Source organism: Arachis hypogaea, chromosome 11 (assembly GCF_003086295.3).
Source record: "Arachis hypogaea cultivar Tifrunner chromosome 11, arahy.Tifrunner.gnm2.J5K5, whole genome shotgun sequence".
In the NCBI taxonomy this organism is placed as follows: domain Eukaryota; kingdom Viridiplantae; phylum Streptophyta; class Magnoliopsida; order Fabales; family Fabaceae; genus Arachis; species Arachis hypogaea.
Window position 1 is genome coordinate 142,989,887 of NC_092046.1, and position 14,702 is coordinate 143,004,588.

The 14,702-nt window shown below is 31.6% G+C and overlaps 2 protein-coding genes across 2 annotated transcripts; both read left to right on the forward strand.

Moving 5' to 3' along the window:
- Positions 1–314: 314 nt before the first annotated feature.
- On the forward strand, positions 315–1,212 carry LOC114924706 (uncharacterized mitochondrial protein AtMg00810-like). The gene is made up of 3 exons (XM_029289993.1): positions 315–486; positions 607–893; positions 1,000–1,212. The coding sequence occupies exons 1-3, from the start codon at positions 315–317 to the stop codon at positions 1,210–1,212; spliced, it is 672 nt and encodes a 223-aa protein (XP_029145826.1).
- An 8,144-nt stretch (positions 1,213–9,356) lies between these two features.
- On the forward strand, positions 9,357–12,574 carry LOC112723184 (prefoldin subunit 3-like). Its single transcript, XM_025774445.3, has 6 exons — positions 9,357–9,577; positions 9,798–9,855; positions 10,249–10,320; positions 11,394–11,513; positions 11,605–11,706; positions 12,171–12,574. Exons 1-6 carry the CDS (start codon positions 9,435–9,437, stop codon positions 12,249–12,251), a joined length of 576 nt encoding a protein of 191 aa, XP_025630230.1. The 5' UTR covers positions 9,357–9,434; the 3' UTR covers positions 12,252–12,574.
- The last annotated feature ends 2,128 nt before the right edge of the window (positions 12,575–14,702 follow it).

The following is a 14,702-nucleotide window of genomic DNA, read 5'->3' on the forward strand; positions in this document are numbered from 1 at the left end:
ACCTTCATGAAGAAGTATACATGACGCAACCTCAAGGATTCCAAATTGGTGGTTCATAGGTGGTGTGCAAGCTTACGCGCTCTCTACATGGACTGAAACAGGCCCCAAGGGCCTGGTTTACTAAGCTGTCCATTGTACTCATCAGACTCGGATTCCAAGCAACTCGATCGGATGCTTCCCTCTTTATCAAACAATCCAATGGTGTAGTGCTCTTTCTCTTGGTGTATGTTGATGACATGATCCTCACTGGCTCTTCCTCACAGGCCATTTATGATGTCATCCAATAATTAAGAAAAACTTTTGCACTTAAAGACATGGGTCCCCATCATTTTTTCCTTGAAATTAAAGTAAATCGATTAGAGAATGGTAATTTGATGCTTACACAGACCAAATATATTAGTGATATCCTGAAAAAAGCTGATATGGAGAATTGTAAGGGTTCTTCCACACCCATGACTACAAATCTAAAACTTACTTCTCAAGATGGTAAGTTGCTTCATAATCCCAGTTTGTATCGATCTATTGTCGGCAGCTTACAATACCTAACAGTAACTTGATCTGAGTAAGTTGTCCTTCCCTGTCAACAAAGTTTGTCAGTTTATGCAGGCACCAAGATATTCTCATTGAAAAGCGGTCAAACGCATTCTAAGGTATCTGAAGGGCACAAAATTCTTTGGCTTACACATGTGTCGTGCGCTGAACTTAACATCACAGGATACTCTGACTTTGATTGGGAATTGGAAATTGAGGATATGAAGTTTACAGTAGGTTATTGTGTTTATATGGGGAAGAACTTGATCTCTTGGAGCTCTAAGAAACAGCAATGCGTATCCAAGTCCTGGACTGAGGCAGAGTATAGAGGCATTAGTGCAGTTGTGACTAAGTTGCTTTGGGTAAGAAAGCTCTTAGCTGAAATTCATATTGTCACTCAATCGAAAGTGTATTGTGATAACTTAGGTGCGGTCTAGCTCTCTGCTAATTCGATTTGGCACTCTGAAGCATTTTAAAGTTGATCTGGCATTTGTGAGGGACCATATGGCAAAAAAAGATATTCAGGTTCATCATATTCCAGGTGACGTGCAAGTGGCAAACATGATGACTAAGGTTGTTTCATCCACTAAGTTTCATGATTTTTGCAGCAAACTCAGGATTCGGGAAGCTCCAATCCTTCGTTTTAGGAGGAATAAAAGGATAAATGAATTAGTTAAGTGAGCCTGCAGCTTGGTAGAGTTAGTTAGAGTAAGTGGTTTTGAGTTAGTTAGTTAAGCAATAGAAACTGTTAGTGTAAGTCAAGTATATATAATCTCTTGTAACAGCTCATTTGAGCGATGGAACGAAAGAAATCATAATCAACTTCTCTCAGGATCTCAAACTCTCTCACCCTCTCTTCTTTTTCATCACCATTTTTTAGCCACTTCATATATTAACAAGGCAGAACGGGACGAATAACGGAATAGTAGCTATTACTTATACCCAACTCATACTCCTCCCAAAAAAATCGATTCAAACCCTTTTCAAACTCAGTCAATCATTAAAAAAAACTCATTCTATTTAAAAAATGGTGGGAGCGGAGCAGGACAGAGAGGGAGGGCGGGCGATTCGAATTGACCTCCCTAGCCTAATACAATCACAAAATATATAGTAAATTCCATTCCTGATGTACATGTATAATTTCTATATCTTCTATGTTTTGCATCCATCTATAAATTTTTTGGGTGTAGTTTTACAAAGCTACATGCCCACAAAAATTTTCCTAGTTATTCAAAACTAATTGTGTAAAGATTAAAAAATATATATAAGTCTAACATTATTTTGTAATGCGTTTATTAAAATTTGTGAAAAATTGTAGCAATTATAAAAATTGATAAAGATTCACATGTAATTATTTTTATATGAAGTTGATAATTAAAAATTATTAAATAATAATTTAATTAAACACGTCAAATTATCTAACTATTTTCAATTAATAATTTTACATAAAAATAAATATATATAAATTTTCCCATCAAAATTTCTCAAAGTGAAACGTCTACATTGAGTGAAAGATTGCAAGTTGTAACAAAACCTATGCAAAGTTGTAACTTAAGGATTTAGTGGCTATTTACGTGAAGGTACATACAAATAAAAGTGATGGTTAATATATGAACAAGTATTATATTAAACAATTTAATTAAATTATATAATAACTAGTATTTTTATTCGTAATTATATTACAAGAATACAAATTTAACCAAATTATATAATAGCTATTTTTATTCTAATATTATAAATTATAGCACAAAAAATTTATAAAATTAAACTATTAGTACAAAAAAATTGTAGGAGGACAAAATTAAAGTTCTCGTCAGCTAAGAAGACCAAAATCCTTGTAGATAAAAAATTAAATAATAAAGTTTTTGCCTTTTTAGTTATTATTTTCATATAAAAGAGTTTAATTTATTACTAATAATTAATTTTAATATTTGTTATTTAAAATTTGAAACGATTTAACTTGTATACTTTTGATTAGCTGTTAAGTCTGTTGCACAAATAGAAATAATTAATTTTTATGCTTGTTACTTAAAAATAATATTTTTTCCTCTCTATGTATATAAAAATATAATTAAATATTAGCATAAAAATTATATTGATAGTTATAAAATTAACTCAAAATTAATATTTCTTTTAAAATAATTGAATCTTGATTTTAACTTTTAATCATAATAATATTAGTATTCTCTCCAAATTATATTTAATAAATATTTGAAAGAAGAGAAATAAAAATATAGATTGAAAAGATAAACAGTAAAAATTTAAAACTAAATAAAAAGACTAAAAAAATATGTATATAATAATAATATTTTTATTTAAATTATATTATTTTGTTAATTTTACTTTTTGTAGAACAAAAAGTTAGAAAAAATAGAAAATGAGAGAAAAGAGAACGAAAGATAAAGATGAAGACTGAGAAAGAGAGTTTGTTAATTTTAAAAGAAATAAATTTTATGTTAATTATAATAAAAAATATTGGGTGACCATTTTGATTTTTTAAATTACTAATATAAACTATAAATTATAAATTATATATAAGTGGGAAGGGAAGAGGGAAATAGAAAAAAGGAGAGAGATAGATGAGATAATTTAGGAAGAGAGTTTATTAATTTTGGAGAGAAATATTTTCTCTCAACTTTAATAAGAGAATGTCATGTGACATATTTGGTTATTAAATTAGATAATAATATATAAATATATAATAAATTATATATAGAGTGAGAAGGGTAAAGAGAAATAAAAAAGAGAGAGAGAGGTAGATGAGAGAATTTAGGAAGGAAATTTATTAATTTTGGAGAAAATATTTTCTTTCAAGTTTAATAAGAGTGTCATGTGACACATTTTGTTATTAAATTATATAATATAATATAATATATAACTATATTTCAATTTCAATTTTAATTTTAATACAATTAAAGAATGTCATGTTGCATATTTTGATTGTCAAATTTGTAATTAGTTTGATAATGATATATAAAAGAGATAAAGTGGTTGAAAAAATGAGAGGGATAAATAAAGAGAGAGGAAGGAGCGGAGAACTCTTTAATTTTGGAGGGAAATATTTGATTTCAATTGTAATGAGTGAATGACATGTGGTACATTTTGGTTGTAAAATTAGTAAGGAGGAAGAAAGAACTTTTTAATTTTAGAGAGAAATATTTAATTTTAATTACAATGAGGGAGTGACATGTAGCACATTTTAGTTGTAAAATTAGTAGAGAGGAGGATAAAACTCTTTAATTTTAAAAAGAAATATTTAATTTCAATTATAACAAAAAAATAACATATGACATATTTTAGTTGTAAAATTAGTAATATATAATATATTTTTAACTATTACTTTGTATGAAGATTTTTTTTATGTGAATAACCTTAAATATTATGGGACGAAATTGTCCATAATTTGTGAGGGGTAAATGGTGATGAATATGTTAGTGATGACTTTACCTATGATTGTATTAATAATTAAGCAACCTTGAGCTGACTACACCTTTGTTATTAAGTCTTGTTCATTCATTCCAATGAATCAAACACACAACATCCATAGTAGCTAAGGTGATTCCTAGTGTTGGTTAAGGCGATGCTTTAATAATTATGAGCCTTATTCTTCAACATACAATATCATGAGGCTAGAAATCCCACCACCAAAGTGCAAATGATGAAATAATCATATCTCTAGTTTTGCGGATCCTGTATATATATACTCCACATGTTCATGATTATTTAAAGATGACTCAAACTATTTGAGCAGTTAAGAGTGTTAGCTTTTGAGACAGAGCATGTGCAATTGGATAAGCTGACATGACTCAAAGCAGTTGCCACCCTCTCTACCACACAACAATCTAACTGGTTCCTCCTCATTCTATTTTTTATCACAAACTCATCAATTACAGCTAGGCATATGCAAAACGTTCAACTGGTTCTACTCTGTGAATTTCCTGTATCCATTCTCATGCTACTTATTTTATTTACTTATAATACAAGTCTGAATCACAGGAAAGAGATTATAACTAAATTGGCCTTCATTACTAAATAATGATCATATTGATCTTTTGGTTTTTATATTGATCAACTTATCCTATAAATGTTGAATCGTGAATCAAATTAGTACATATGTCAAAGTGGATATCAAATTTTAACACTCATTTGATGGATGAAAGGTTGCATTTGGTTATGAGAACATGATAAGATAAGATATTGAGAATAATATATAAAAGATAGAGATATAAAAATTAGTATTTTTGTATTTTATTCAGTGATAAATTAAAATAAATTATAAAAGTCTAATTTATTTTTATTTTTTTTTCATTCAAAAATTTGAGAAGAAAAATATAATAATAAAAAATATCATTATGAAAAATTAACAAAAATTATGAAAGAAAAAATAAAAAATAAATTGTGTCTTTTGTTAGTGTTTCTTAATATAATATCTCTATTTATATTTTCTCTACCAAATATAATTTTCTGTCTTTGTGTCTCTATTTTAGTGTTCTGTACCTGTAAATAAATGCAACCAAATTAATTGAAAACCTTTTATGTCATACCAACTTAAAACTAAATTAAATGAACAAGTTTTTTGCCATATTAACCATTGTCATCAAAACTGAACTGGCAGCTAATTCGGCCAGAGTATTAAGTCATTGGATTATTGACTAGACTATTGAGTCATTGGTTAAATTGGTTAATTCAGTTATTATTAAATAATTGTATAAAACATTAGTATTTTTTTCTTTTTAATAAGTGTTTTCTAATTTTATTTTTATACTAAAATAATTATTATTTTTTAAATTTAATAACTGATTAATTAGTCTATACATATTATATTGTTATATATTATATGTAATTATTAAAAAATATTAATAAATATTATATAATCATAAAAATAAAAATGATGTCGTGTTTAATAAAAATATTTGATATTTTTTATTTTTACATATTTGATAAATTTTATATTTATATTGATAATTTTACATAATTAAATATATAATTAATTTAAAAATAAGTGAGGATAAAATTTAAAAAATATAATACAATTTAATCGTATGTTTTTAATATATATATATAAAGAACAGTCTAGTGCCAAGGAGATTGTGTGACTAAATTTTTAAAGTGATCTCCAAGATTTGCACCGTACACTAATTTGATCCTTTTGGACTTTCAGATTGAACTCTGGGTTACATACAGATCCCTGGCCCAATTTCAAATACCAAAAAACAGATGTGGCACAACCAATACTACATTGGATGAATGGAACGACGCCGTTTTGATCTTTGGCGCGTTTTGAAAGTAAAACGTTACCGTTTTGCTATGTAGAAGAATGAAAAGTGTTGCTTGGTGAGAGGGATGATCACTTACAACGTCTTCTTCCTATTTTCTCACCAATAATAATGGTAGTTTAGGACAATCTAACGTTACTTGATTTCTTCTGTTTCTTCCCACAATTCATGAAGACAGTGACCATCGAGAGCTACTGAAGCAAAGGGTGAGAAGTATTGTCACTATTTGAAAGGTGAGTTTTTTTTTTTTTTTTTTTGAAAAAGATAATATTTTGACTTTTTTATTATTTTTTCATTTGATATGTTATTTCTGTAGGTCTTTTCGTTTGCTCTCATTCGAATTTATGTGGAACGTTATTTTATTAGGGTTTATGTTGTTCTTCTATTAGAATTGAGTTGATGCTCTATTTTTGTTGAATAGAATTTATAATTATATTTGTATTTTGTTTATCTTTTAATGCTATTTAGTATTATGTCAGACAATGTCATGATTGCATTTTGCAAAATTATAGAAGCTCTCTGCTATCGTGATTAATTAATGCCATCTTTGGATTCAATCTTGTTTTGTATTAGTTATAAATATGTTGAATGTGGAGTTAAGTCTCAAAGTAGTTCCTGAACTTACATTCGAGCCTTAAAATAATCTTTGAAGTTAATAATTACTCAAATTCGTCTTCAAATTTGTACTCCGGAACTCATAATAGTCCCTCAAGCATTTTTCGTTTATCGAAACCTTAAAACGACGTCGTTTTGAACAAAAAAATTAAAAAAAAAAAGAAAAAAAAGCGACATCGTTTTGAACCAAAAAAAAAAGCATACGCGTCGTTTTAAATTAGAAAAAAAAAAGAATTCCCTTCTTCTTCTTCAACTCTATTGTTCTTCTTCTTCTTCAAATCTATTTTTCTTCTTTTTCAAAAGGTCACAAAAATAAAAACTAACACCACAAAATATCACAAAAAAATCAGCATTAATAAAAAATGTTCAATCAACTTAAATAGCATGCATCAATCAACTTAAACAGTAACAAGCACAAAAAATAGCAACAATAAAAAAATCAGTTATAATTACAGAATAGAAAACAACTAAAATTAACTATTGTTATTATATTAAAATAGGATCAACAGCAACAATCACCCAAAACATTAAAGAACAATGATTGAATAACTAAAAAAATTAAAGAAAAAGAAATTACCATGGCCGAGAGAAAGAGCCGTGTCAGAGGAGAGAAAAGGGAGACCGAGCGGAGATGGAGACTGTCGAGCAGCAGCGGCAGTGAAACGGAAGCTGGCGAAAGGCAGCGGCAGCGAAGGTTGAAGAGAGCTCTTATGAAAGTGAAAGTATGGTTGGAAAAAGGGAAGACATCAGATTAAAAAGGAGAAAGGAAAGGGAAAGAATCTCAGGTTGGGAGAGCAGAAGAGGAAGGGGGAGGAAAAAGGCGTTGGGAAAGCAGAAAAAAAAGGGAAAGGAGAAGGGTTGGAGGAGGAAAAAGGAACGGGTTGGGGATGGAGAAAGGAAAGGGAAAGGTTGGGAGAGGGAAAGGGGTTGGGGATAGGGAAGGGAACAGATTGGGAATTGGGAGGGGGGTGGGAGTGGGGTGGGGGCTATGCTTTCTTTCTTTTTTTTTTTTTTTTGAGGGTGTGGGAGTGGGGGTGGGGGCTATGCTTTCTTTCTTTCTTTTTTTTTTTTTGATTGAGAGTTTTAATGTTTTATGCTACGTTTCTTTTTTCTTTTTTTTTTATTTTTTTTGTTCAAAATGACGTCGTTTTAAGATTTTGATGAACGGAAAATGCTTGAGGGACTATTATGAGTCTCGGAGTACAAGTTTGGGGACTATTATGAGTCCCGAAGTATAAGTTCGGGGACGAATTTGAGTAATTATTAACTTCAAGGATGACTTTGAGACTCGAGTGCAAGTTCAGGGACTACTTTGAGACTTAACTCGTTGAATGTGTTTACTTTACTGTAGAGTATGTAACCATAACAGAACAAAGGATTATGAGAAGTGATAACACATGAAATATTGCTAAAGATTTTTCTCTTGCGGTAGTTGCGTGAGCTCTTTTCACGTGCCATAAATGACTTACGGATAGGAAGAATCCTAAAATAAAATGAGAAGTTGGTTATTCATTATGATGGATGGTACATGAAAATGATGTCACTGAATTCACTATTATCTTCTCAACTCTTTGATACAATCATTAATACGAAAATAACCATAATCAAGAATCCTAAACCAAGAACTTGGATCATGAATCTCATATTTATAAAATCTGTTTTTAATTTATCAAACCTCCATGCTAAGTTCATTCTGATTTCACCTTTTTCATTTCTTGCATAAGCTTTTTTAGCCACCCCCTCTTCCAATTTGCCATTTACGATGACTGCTTTGAGCTTTTTGCGGTGTGACTTTCACTTCTTATCATGATGACGATTATTTCTGGAGACAACAACAAGAAGAAGAGGATAAAGAAGAAGAAGTGAATGAAGCTCCTAAAGAAGAATAATATTTAGGGTTTATAATTGTGGACCAGGGACCAGATTGAGAAATTTCACACCAATAGCCACGTCAGCTACCCGTTATATTGTGCCACATGGCACTAGCTATGCCACATCAGTTTTTCGGTTGTTGACTCATGTCTGAAATTGGGTCAAGGATCTATATGTAGTCCGGAGTTCAATCTGGGGTCCAAATTAATGCAATTGAAATATCAGGGATCAAATTAATGTACGACGCAAATTTCGAAAATTATTTTGGGGATTTAGTTAAGATTGTGCTATATCCTAGAGGATCTGGGTTTGGGCATTTCTTTTTGAAATTTTGGTATTTTCTGCGCTGGAATATGATGGACTTATGAATGTGGGATGCACGTTAAAGTATTGTAGAGCTACAAAGTTCTCGAACACCATAGTGTGACCCAACCAGTTTACCGAATTTGACCAGTTTCGCCAAATTTTGACTGGTTCACAGACTTAAACAATCTTGGAGTCGAATCGGATCGGTTTGAGATCTAATTTTCCGATTTTTCGATTGAACTGACAGTCCGATTTGTTTTTTTTTTTTATATTTATGATATCAACTTGTGTGATTAACATGTCACATGATGGTTAATGTTTATATAAGCTTTCGGTTAACAATGTTAACTAGACAACTGATGAAGATAGTAATTTGATTTATTATTTAATACTAGAAGACCCAATTTTTTTTATAATCAGTTTAAATATTAATAGATCAATTTGATCATTAGGTAAAAACTGAGAGATTAATTTGAATGTTAACCCAAAAAGAAAAAAATTTAAAGCCCAATAGTGAAAACTGAAACTAATATGGTTTATACAAATTAACACCGCATCGTTTTTTTAACATGGACATTTTTTTCCTTTTAATTTGTCCATGGACTTTAATAAGACGGAAATTATTTTTGTTATGGATACACATATAACCTGTCTGTGTAAGAGTTGAAAATCGGCCCATTTATAAAAATGGGCCTGGGCCCATTTATAAAAATGGGCCTGGGCCCATAAGAGGAGAAACGGCCCAAAACAAAAAGAGGAGAATCAATGGAAAGGAGCAGAGAGCTGACATTTTGAGAGTAGACATCTGAGGTTGGTTGAAGGGAAGAAAGAAGAATGGCGTCTTCATCATCAGCGTCGGGAACGGCGGTTACGGAGAGGAGAGGGATTCCGGGTGCTCAGTTCGTTGAAGATGTTCAAACTTATCTCACTCAATCTGGTCTTGATGTCAACTCTGCCCTCGCTTTCCTTCAAGAAAGGTCAATCTCCATCGTTCATCTCTTTAGCTTCAAACCCTAATCACTCTTTTCCTAAACCTAACTCACACACTTTCAACAATCTAAGCTTACCCGAATCCAATGTAAGCTTAACTCACACACTTATAGGCACTGTTTCTGAGTTTCTGTTATGCATTTGGCGGAGTTTCGGTTTTTATTTCACAAGCCTTTGGAAATCACCTCAGCACTTTTTTGCTTGCAGGCTTCAGCAATACAAGTTAGTTGAAATGAAGCTTCTTGCTCAGCAGAGGGATCTTCAGGTTTCATTGCCTCATTTATCTGCACTTTGCACATTGGCGTAGCATGTACCTTTTTTTTTTAGTTTTTCTTGCTATATTTGGTTGTTGAAAATTTCAATAGGAGTGAAAAGTATTTAAATTTGAATTTTGTTTGAAGCAAGAATTAGTAGTGATGATTTAAGGGGTTAACTGCTATGGGAGCAAGCAAGCATGAATTGGACATTTGAAAGCAACTTTATACATCTGGACGAGATTATAATCAGTTAAAATAATAAAAGCAATAATTTCCAATTGATTCGTTATCAACTGGTAATATCAATTTTAAGTAAATCTGATGCTGTGTCTCTCTGTGTGTGCACTGCCTTTTTCTCTTCATATTCAGTTACTGATGTTATTTATTCGTTGGGTTAACAGGCAAAGATACCAGATATTGAGAAGTGCTTAGATGTTGTTGGCACATTGCAAGCTAAGAAGGGTACTGGTGAGGTTCGTTTTGTGTTTGCTTTTGCATAAAAATTGCCAAATATTATAGAATATGATGGTAAATTACTAAATGTTGTTTAGGTAAAAGTATACTTTGGTATTTATATGTGAAGAAAATGTGTTAGATAGTTGTCCAGTTTGCTATTCTAGACGCATGAAATTTGTTAATTGTATAGTGTCGATACAAAAGATTTCCTGGCTCCTTATCCCCCTTGTTATTAGAGAAGGTATATAAAAGGGTGAGAGCATGGAACTAAGGAACTTTATTGCTTGTCTGAACTCTGAAGGCAACACCTGATTAACAACTGTAGCCTCTGCTCAACGTAGTGGTCTGACTAAGATATGATTTATTTTATTTAAGATATTCTAGATTTGTTACTGTTATATTCTAGTACTGTGTCAATTTCCATTTACCGATCGTTGAGATTTATGTTCAACTACCACCAAGGCCTTTCTTCTGTTTTCCAACTAGGTTGGGCTTTGAGAGAATTTAGATTTGTGATCTGTACATATTATTATTTACTTGTAATTCTACTGCTTGTTTCAGTTTCTTGTTTTAGGCCATCAATTTATATTTTCCTTAGATTTTTCACTGGTTTAAATATAATATTTTATGTGTTCCAGTTTGTACCATGTGGGGAAAGAAGGGGAGGGGGAAAAAAGACCTCATTGGTATTTGTCTATCGCCAACCCCCAATAGTTTTATTCATTATCTCAACCTCACTTGACTGAGAATCAACTATTGTGATTTGTGTACACATTCCCCCTTATCTCTTTTCTTTTTATCTTGCTGCCATCCTCTTGTAGAAAATTGATGGATTGACTACATACGAATACAGTCATACACTGCTCATGCATTAGTATTTATGTTGGTGCCAAGTCCACTGCCTTGTATTCCAATTTATGTTTGATTCCCGATTTTTCAATTGGAAATCTCTTTGGATTAAAAAACTGCCTCTGGTTGTGATACTTGGTTACTGAAAAATGTTAAAAATAACAATAAGTCTAATTTAATTTCTTCGGTAAACACTGTACCACATATTAGTTGGTTTATGTTTTACTCGACTCAATTGCAGGCACTGCTTGCTGATTTTGAAGTGTCAGAAGGAATATATTCGCGAGCTTGCATAGAAGAAACTGACTCAGTCTGTTTGTGGCTGGGAGCAAATGTTATGTTGGAATATTCATTGGAGGAGGTCCTTCCTTGTTATTTTTTTGTTGTTATTTTCATTTCTTCATTCTTTTTAGGTTTTCTGGGTACATAACTGCCGATGTAATCTGCTGCAGGCTACTGCTCTGTTACAGAAAAACCTGGAAAATGCTAGAGCTAGTTTAGAAGTTCTGATTACTGATCTGGAGTTCTTGAGGGACCAAGTTACAGTAACTCAGGTTAGATTGCTATTTTTCAGGTGCTCTGCATGTGTCTGTAAGTTCATCATGCTTGATTGTCAAATGTGAATATGGCAAGCATCACAATGCCTTCAATACTTTAGGGAGCTCTTGGTTGGAACTTGGAAGATGTAAAATGAGAAGATAGGAACTATAGAAAAGGAAGTGAAAATTGAGAGATGATCAATAGATCAGTGTATTTATTTCACTATTGCATTATCATTTTACATTCATTTTCATATATTATGAAACTCTTGTTTACCCAACAGATGAGGACATACAGTGACAACACATTTTTGTTTATTCAGTCCTCACATTTTCAAAATTTTTCATTTTGGGTCTTAGGACACTTGGGGGATTTTTTTTTTTTTTTTGTTGGGATATGTATTTCATGACCCAACATTGGATGAAGTTCCTAACATTGAATATTTGTTGTTCTTAATCTTTGTTCTATATTGGATCAGGTTACAATTGCTCGCGTGTATAATTGGGATGTTCATCAACGGAGAATCCAACAAGCTATTGCCACGCCTACTTCAGAATAGCAAAGAAATTTTTTTCCCCGCCTGTTTCAACATTTGGGCAGCTGTACGTACCCTTTCAGCTGAGAGTACGATTCTCATCTCTGTTCACTCTAGTTTTTAGATGGATTGCTGTTACATTTTCATCCTTATTCTGGTTTCACTACATTAGATCATGGCACTCGAGGATAGGAACCAGTTTTGATAAGTGCCGATTGATTTACTGGACTCTATTTGTAAAAATAGTAATACCATATTTATGTAGTAGGTCAATGGGGCATGCTTTGTTTGGTGTGATCATATGGATGACATTTTGGAATTTATTTATACTTTGTTGAATTTGACAATGGTGGCATTTTGATTGATTGTCTAACCAAAAGCTGTTATTTGAATTCAAAAAATGGACTGTGAGGGCAATCAAAAGATGACCCCCCAATGTAGGGTTCAGTCAACTAATGAAATCTGTCGGTAGAATTACGCAATTTGAAGGGACAACACGTCATAATCAATAGCTATCCAAAGATGTTGCACCTTATCCTTCCTCCTAAGAGTCGTAGATCTTGTACGGTTTCTGACATAAAAATATAATATAGTATGCCATTAATTTAGATGCGGTCTTTTTTTTTCAGATCCTGTGTTAATGTGGAATGTTTATACACTAGGTTGTCTCTATTTTTTTGTATAGTATGAGTTTAATTGCTATACACTGAAATTTTTATAACGTCGTCTAATCAAATACTTATATTGGCATGGCTTTTGAGGTACTAAGTGATTAGTTAAATGTCTCTATTAACGCAATAGTATATTAGATTCAGAAATGTTTGGTAACAAAAAAAGTTTAACTAAAATCAGTCAGAACTTGATTTATTTAGTATTTATTAATTGCTATAGTAATTAATAAATACTAAATAAAATAAATTTTAGTTTCTTTTTTTTGTCTTCCTAACATTATCCATTAGGTTTCCATTAATATACATATATCACTTAGTGAAGGATATGATGATTGATCTGGTCAACTCGTATAATAATACGGTTTCTGGAAAGAAAAGAAATGAGAGAAAACAATGTAATGTAATCCAGGATCTTAGTCTCAACAGTGGAATGATATGGGTAGTATGTTAGGTAAAGTGGCATTGTTGTTCATGTGCCCAAACAGGATTGGTTTGTTGTGCATATTGCATGACGTGGTTGAATATTATATGGTCAGTGGACTAATTAATTTCATCGGCATAGACTTTGCACATGGGGACCCATAAACGACGCTATGTGTCATACTCATAACTCACAAGTCAATACCATAGCACAAAACACCTTTCTAATGTACACAGTTTCCATTTTTATTTTTCACCTGTTTTCCATTCATTTAAAGTATAAAATGCTTGCCCCTCTAATTGCTGAACAGATTGTATATTAAAATTCTGCATACTTAAATAAAAAGTATAATTAATTTTAATGATAGAGAGTATATTATTTAAGATTGATTATGAAGATTTAAAGTTGTTCCCTTTTCCCTTGAAACTTTTTGTGTCCGTCTAGCTAGTAACTAGGTACGTTGAAACTTGAAAGTTTGGTGATTTCTAAATTCTAATGTTGGTGGATCCTCAACGGATGTCTTTCACAAGAGTGTAGTTTTCTCTTATCTTTGATATTAAATTTAAACTGTTCAAGGAAGAAAAGTTGGTGATACAAAACTTAGTGCCGGTCTCAGTTTCTCACTCCTACTTTGCTTTTAAATTTTGAAACTGACTCGTTTACCCAAGAATTTATCTTTGGCAACTACTCTCATGAAAATGCCAAAACATCTTTCATGATGATCCTTGTTTAAAAAGTGTAACTTATTTGTTTAGCAACACTTTAAATAAAAGTAACACTTTTACTTCAAATAAAAATCAAGTCCTACAATCTATCATCTAATAGTTAAAATGATGTATTTTCACATGATGACAATCATTAAATCTTCATTGAAGTAGCCACCTTTATCTTTAGCTTCTGGAAATTGATTTGCACATTATTATTCAATCCTCAACTATATCTTAACCAAACAACCATCCAAGGTATAAAAGTGGCGAACCTTTTTCACACCGGGAACCTTGGCCCATTTAATGCGTGACCTGATGGTCCACCAATCCTTATCCATTATAACTACCACATATAAAATGGACCCATGAATTTCCAATATGTATGTAATTATGTATTTGTTTAGGCCTTAGGGCTTTAATTTCTCATGGATCCAGAACTAGAATGGTTGTTAATCGTGTTTATATCTTATGCCGAAACAACTCTATTTTTTTTCCGACAGAATCTTCCAACCCGACGTGCCAAAAACTAATTCACTGCGGATCGAAGCTCTATTTAAGAGTTTATTATTGGCCAATAAGTTGTTGCATACACAAGTCAAGATTTGAATCTCCAATACTTAAGCAGACCAATACCTAATCACTAACAACTTTTATAATATTGTGTTGTTTAAAAATG

What these genes read in the sequence shown, in the direction of transcription:
- LOC114924706 (XM_029289993.1), top strand. Translation starts at nt 315, where the DNA reads ATGGGTCCCCATCATTTTTTCCTTGAAATTAAAGTAAATCGATTAGAG. An exon ending in AAAACTTACTTCTCAAGATG is followed by an intron (nt 487 to 606) that starts GTAAGTTGCTTC and finishes CAGTTTATGCAG; the next exon opens with GCACCAAGATATTCTCATTG. An exon ending in TTGTGACTAAGTTGCTTTGG is followed by an intron (nt 894 to 999) that starts GTAAGAAAGCTC and finishes GGCACTCTGAAG; the next exon opens with CATTTTAAAGTTGATCTGGC.
- LOC112723184 (XM_025774445.3), top strand. Translation starts at nt 9,435, where the DNA reads ATGGCGTCTTCATCATCAGCGTCGGGAACGGCGGTTACGGAGAGGAGA. An exon ending in CTCGCTTTCCTTCAAGAAAG is followed by an intron (nt 9,578 to 9,797) that starts GTCAATCTCCAT and finishes TTTTGCTTGCAG; the next exon opens with GCTTCAGCAATACAAGTTAG. An exon ending in TGGAATATTCATTGGAGGAG is followed by an intron (nt 11,514 to 11,604) that starts GTCCTTCCTTGT and finishes AATCTGCTGCAG; the next exon opens with GCTACTGCTCTGTTACAGAA.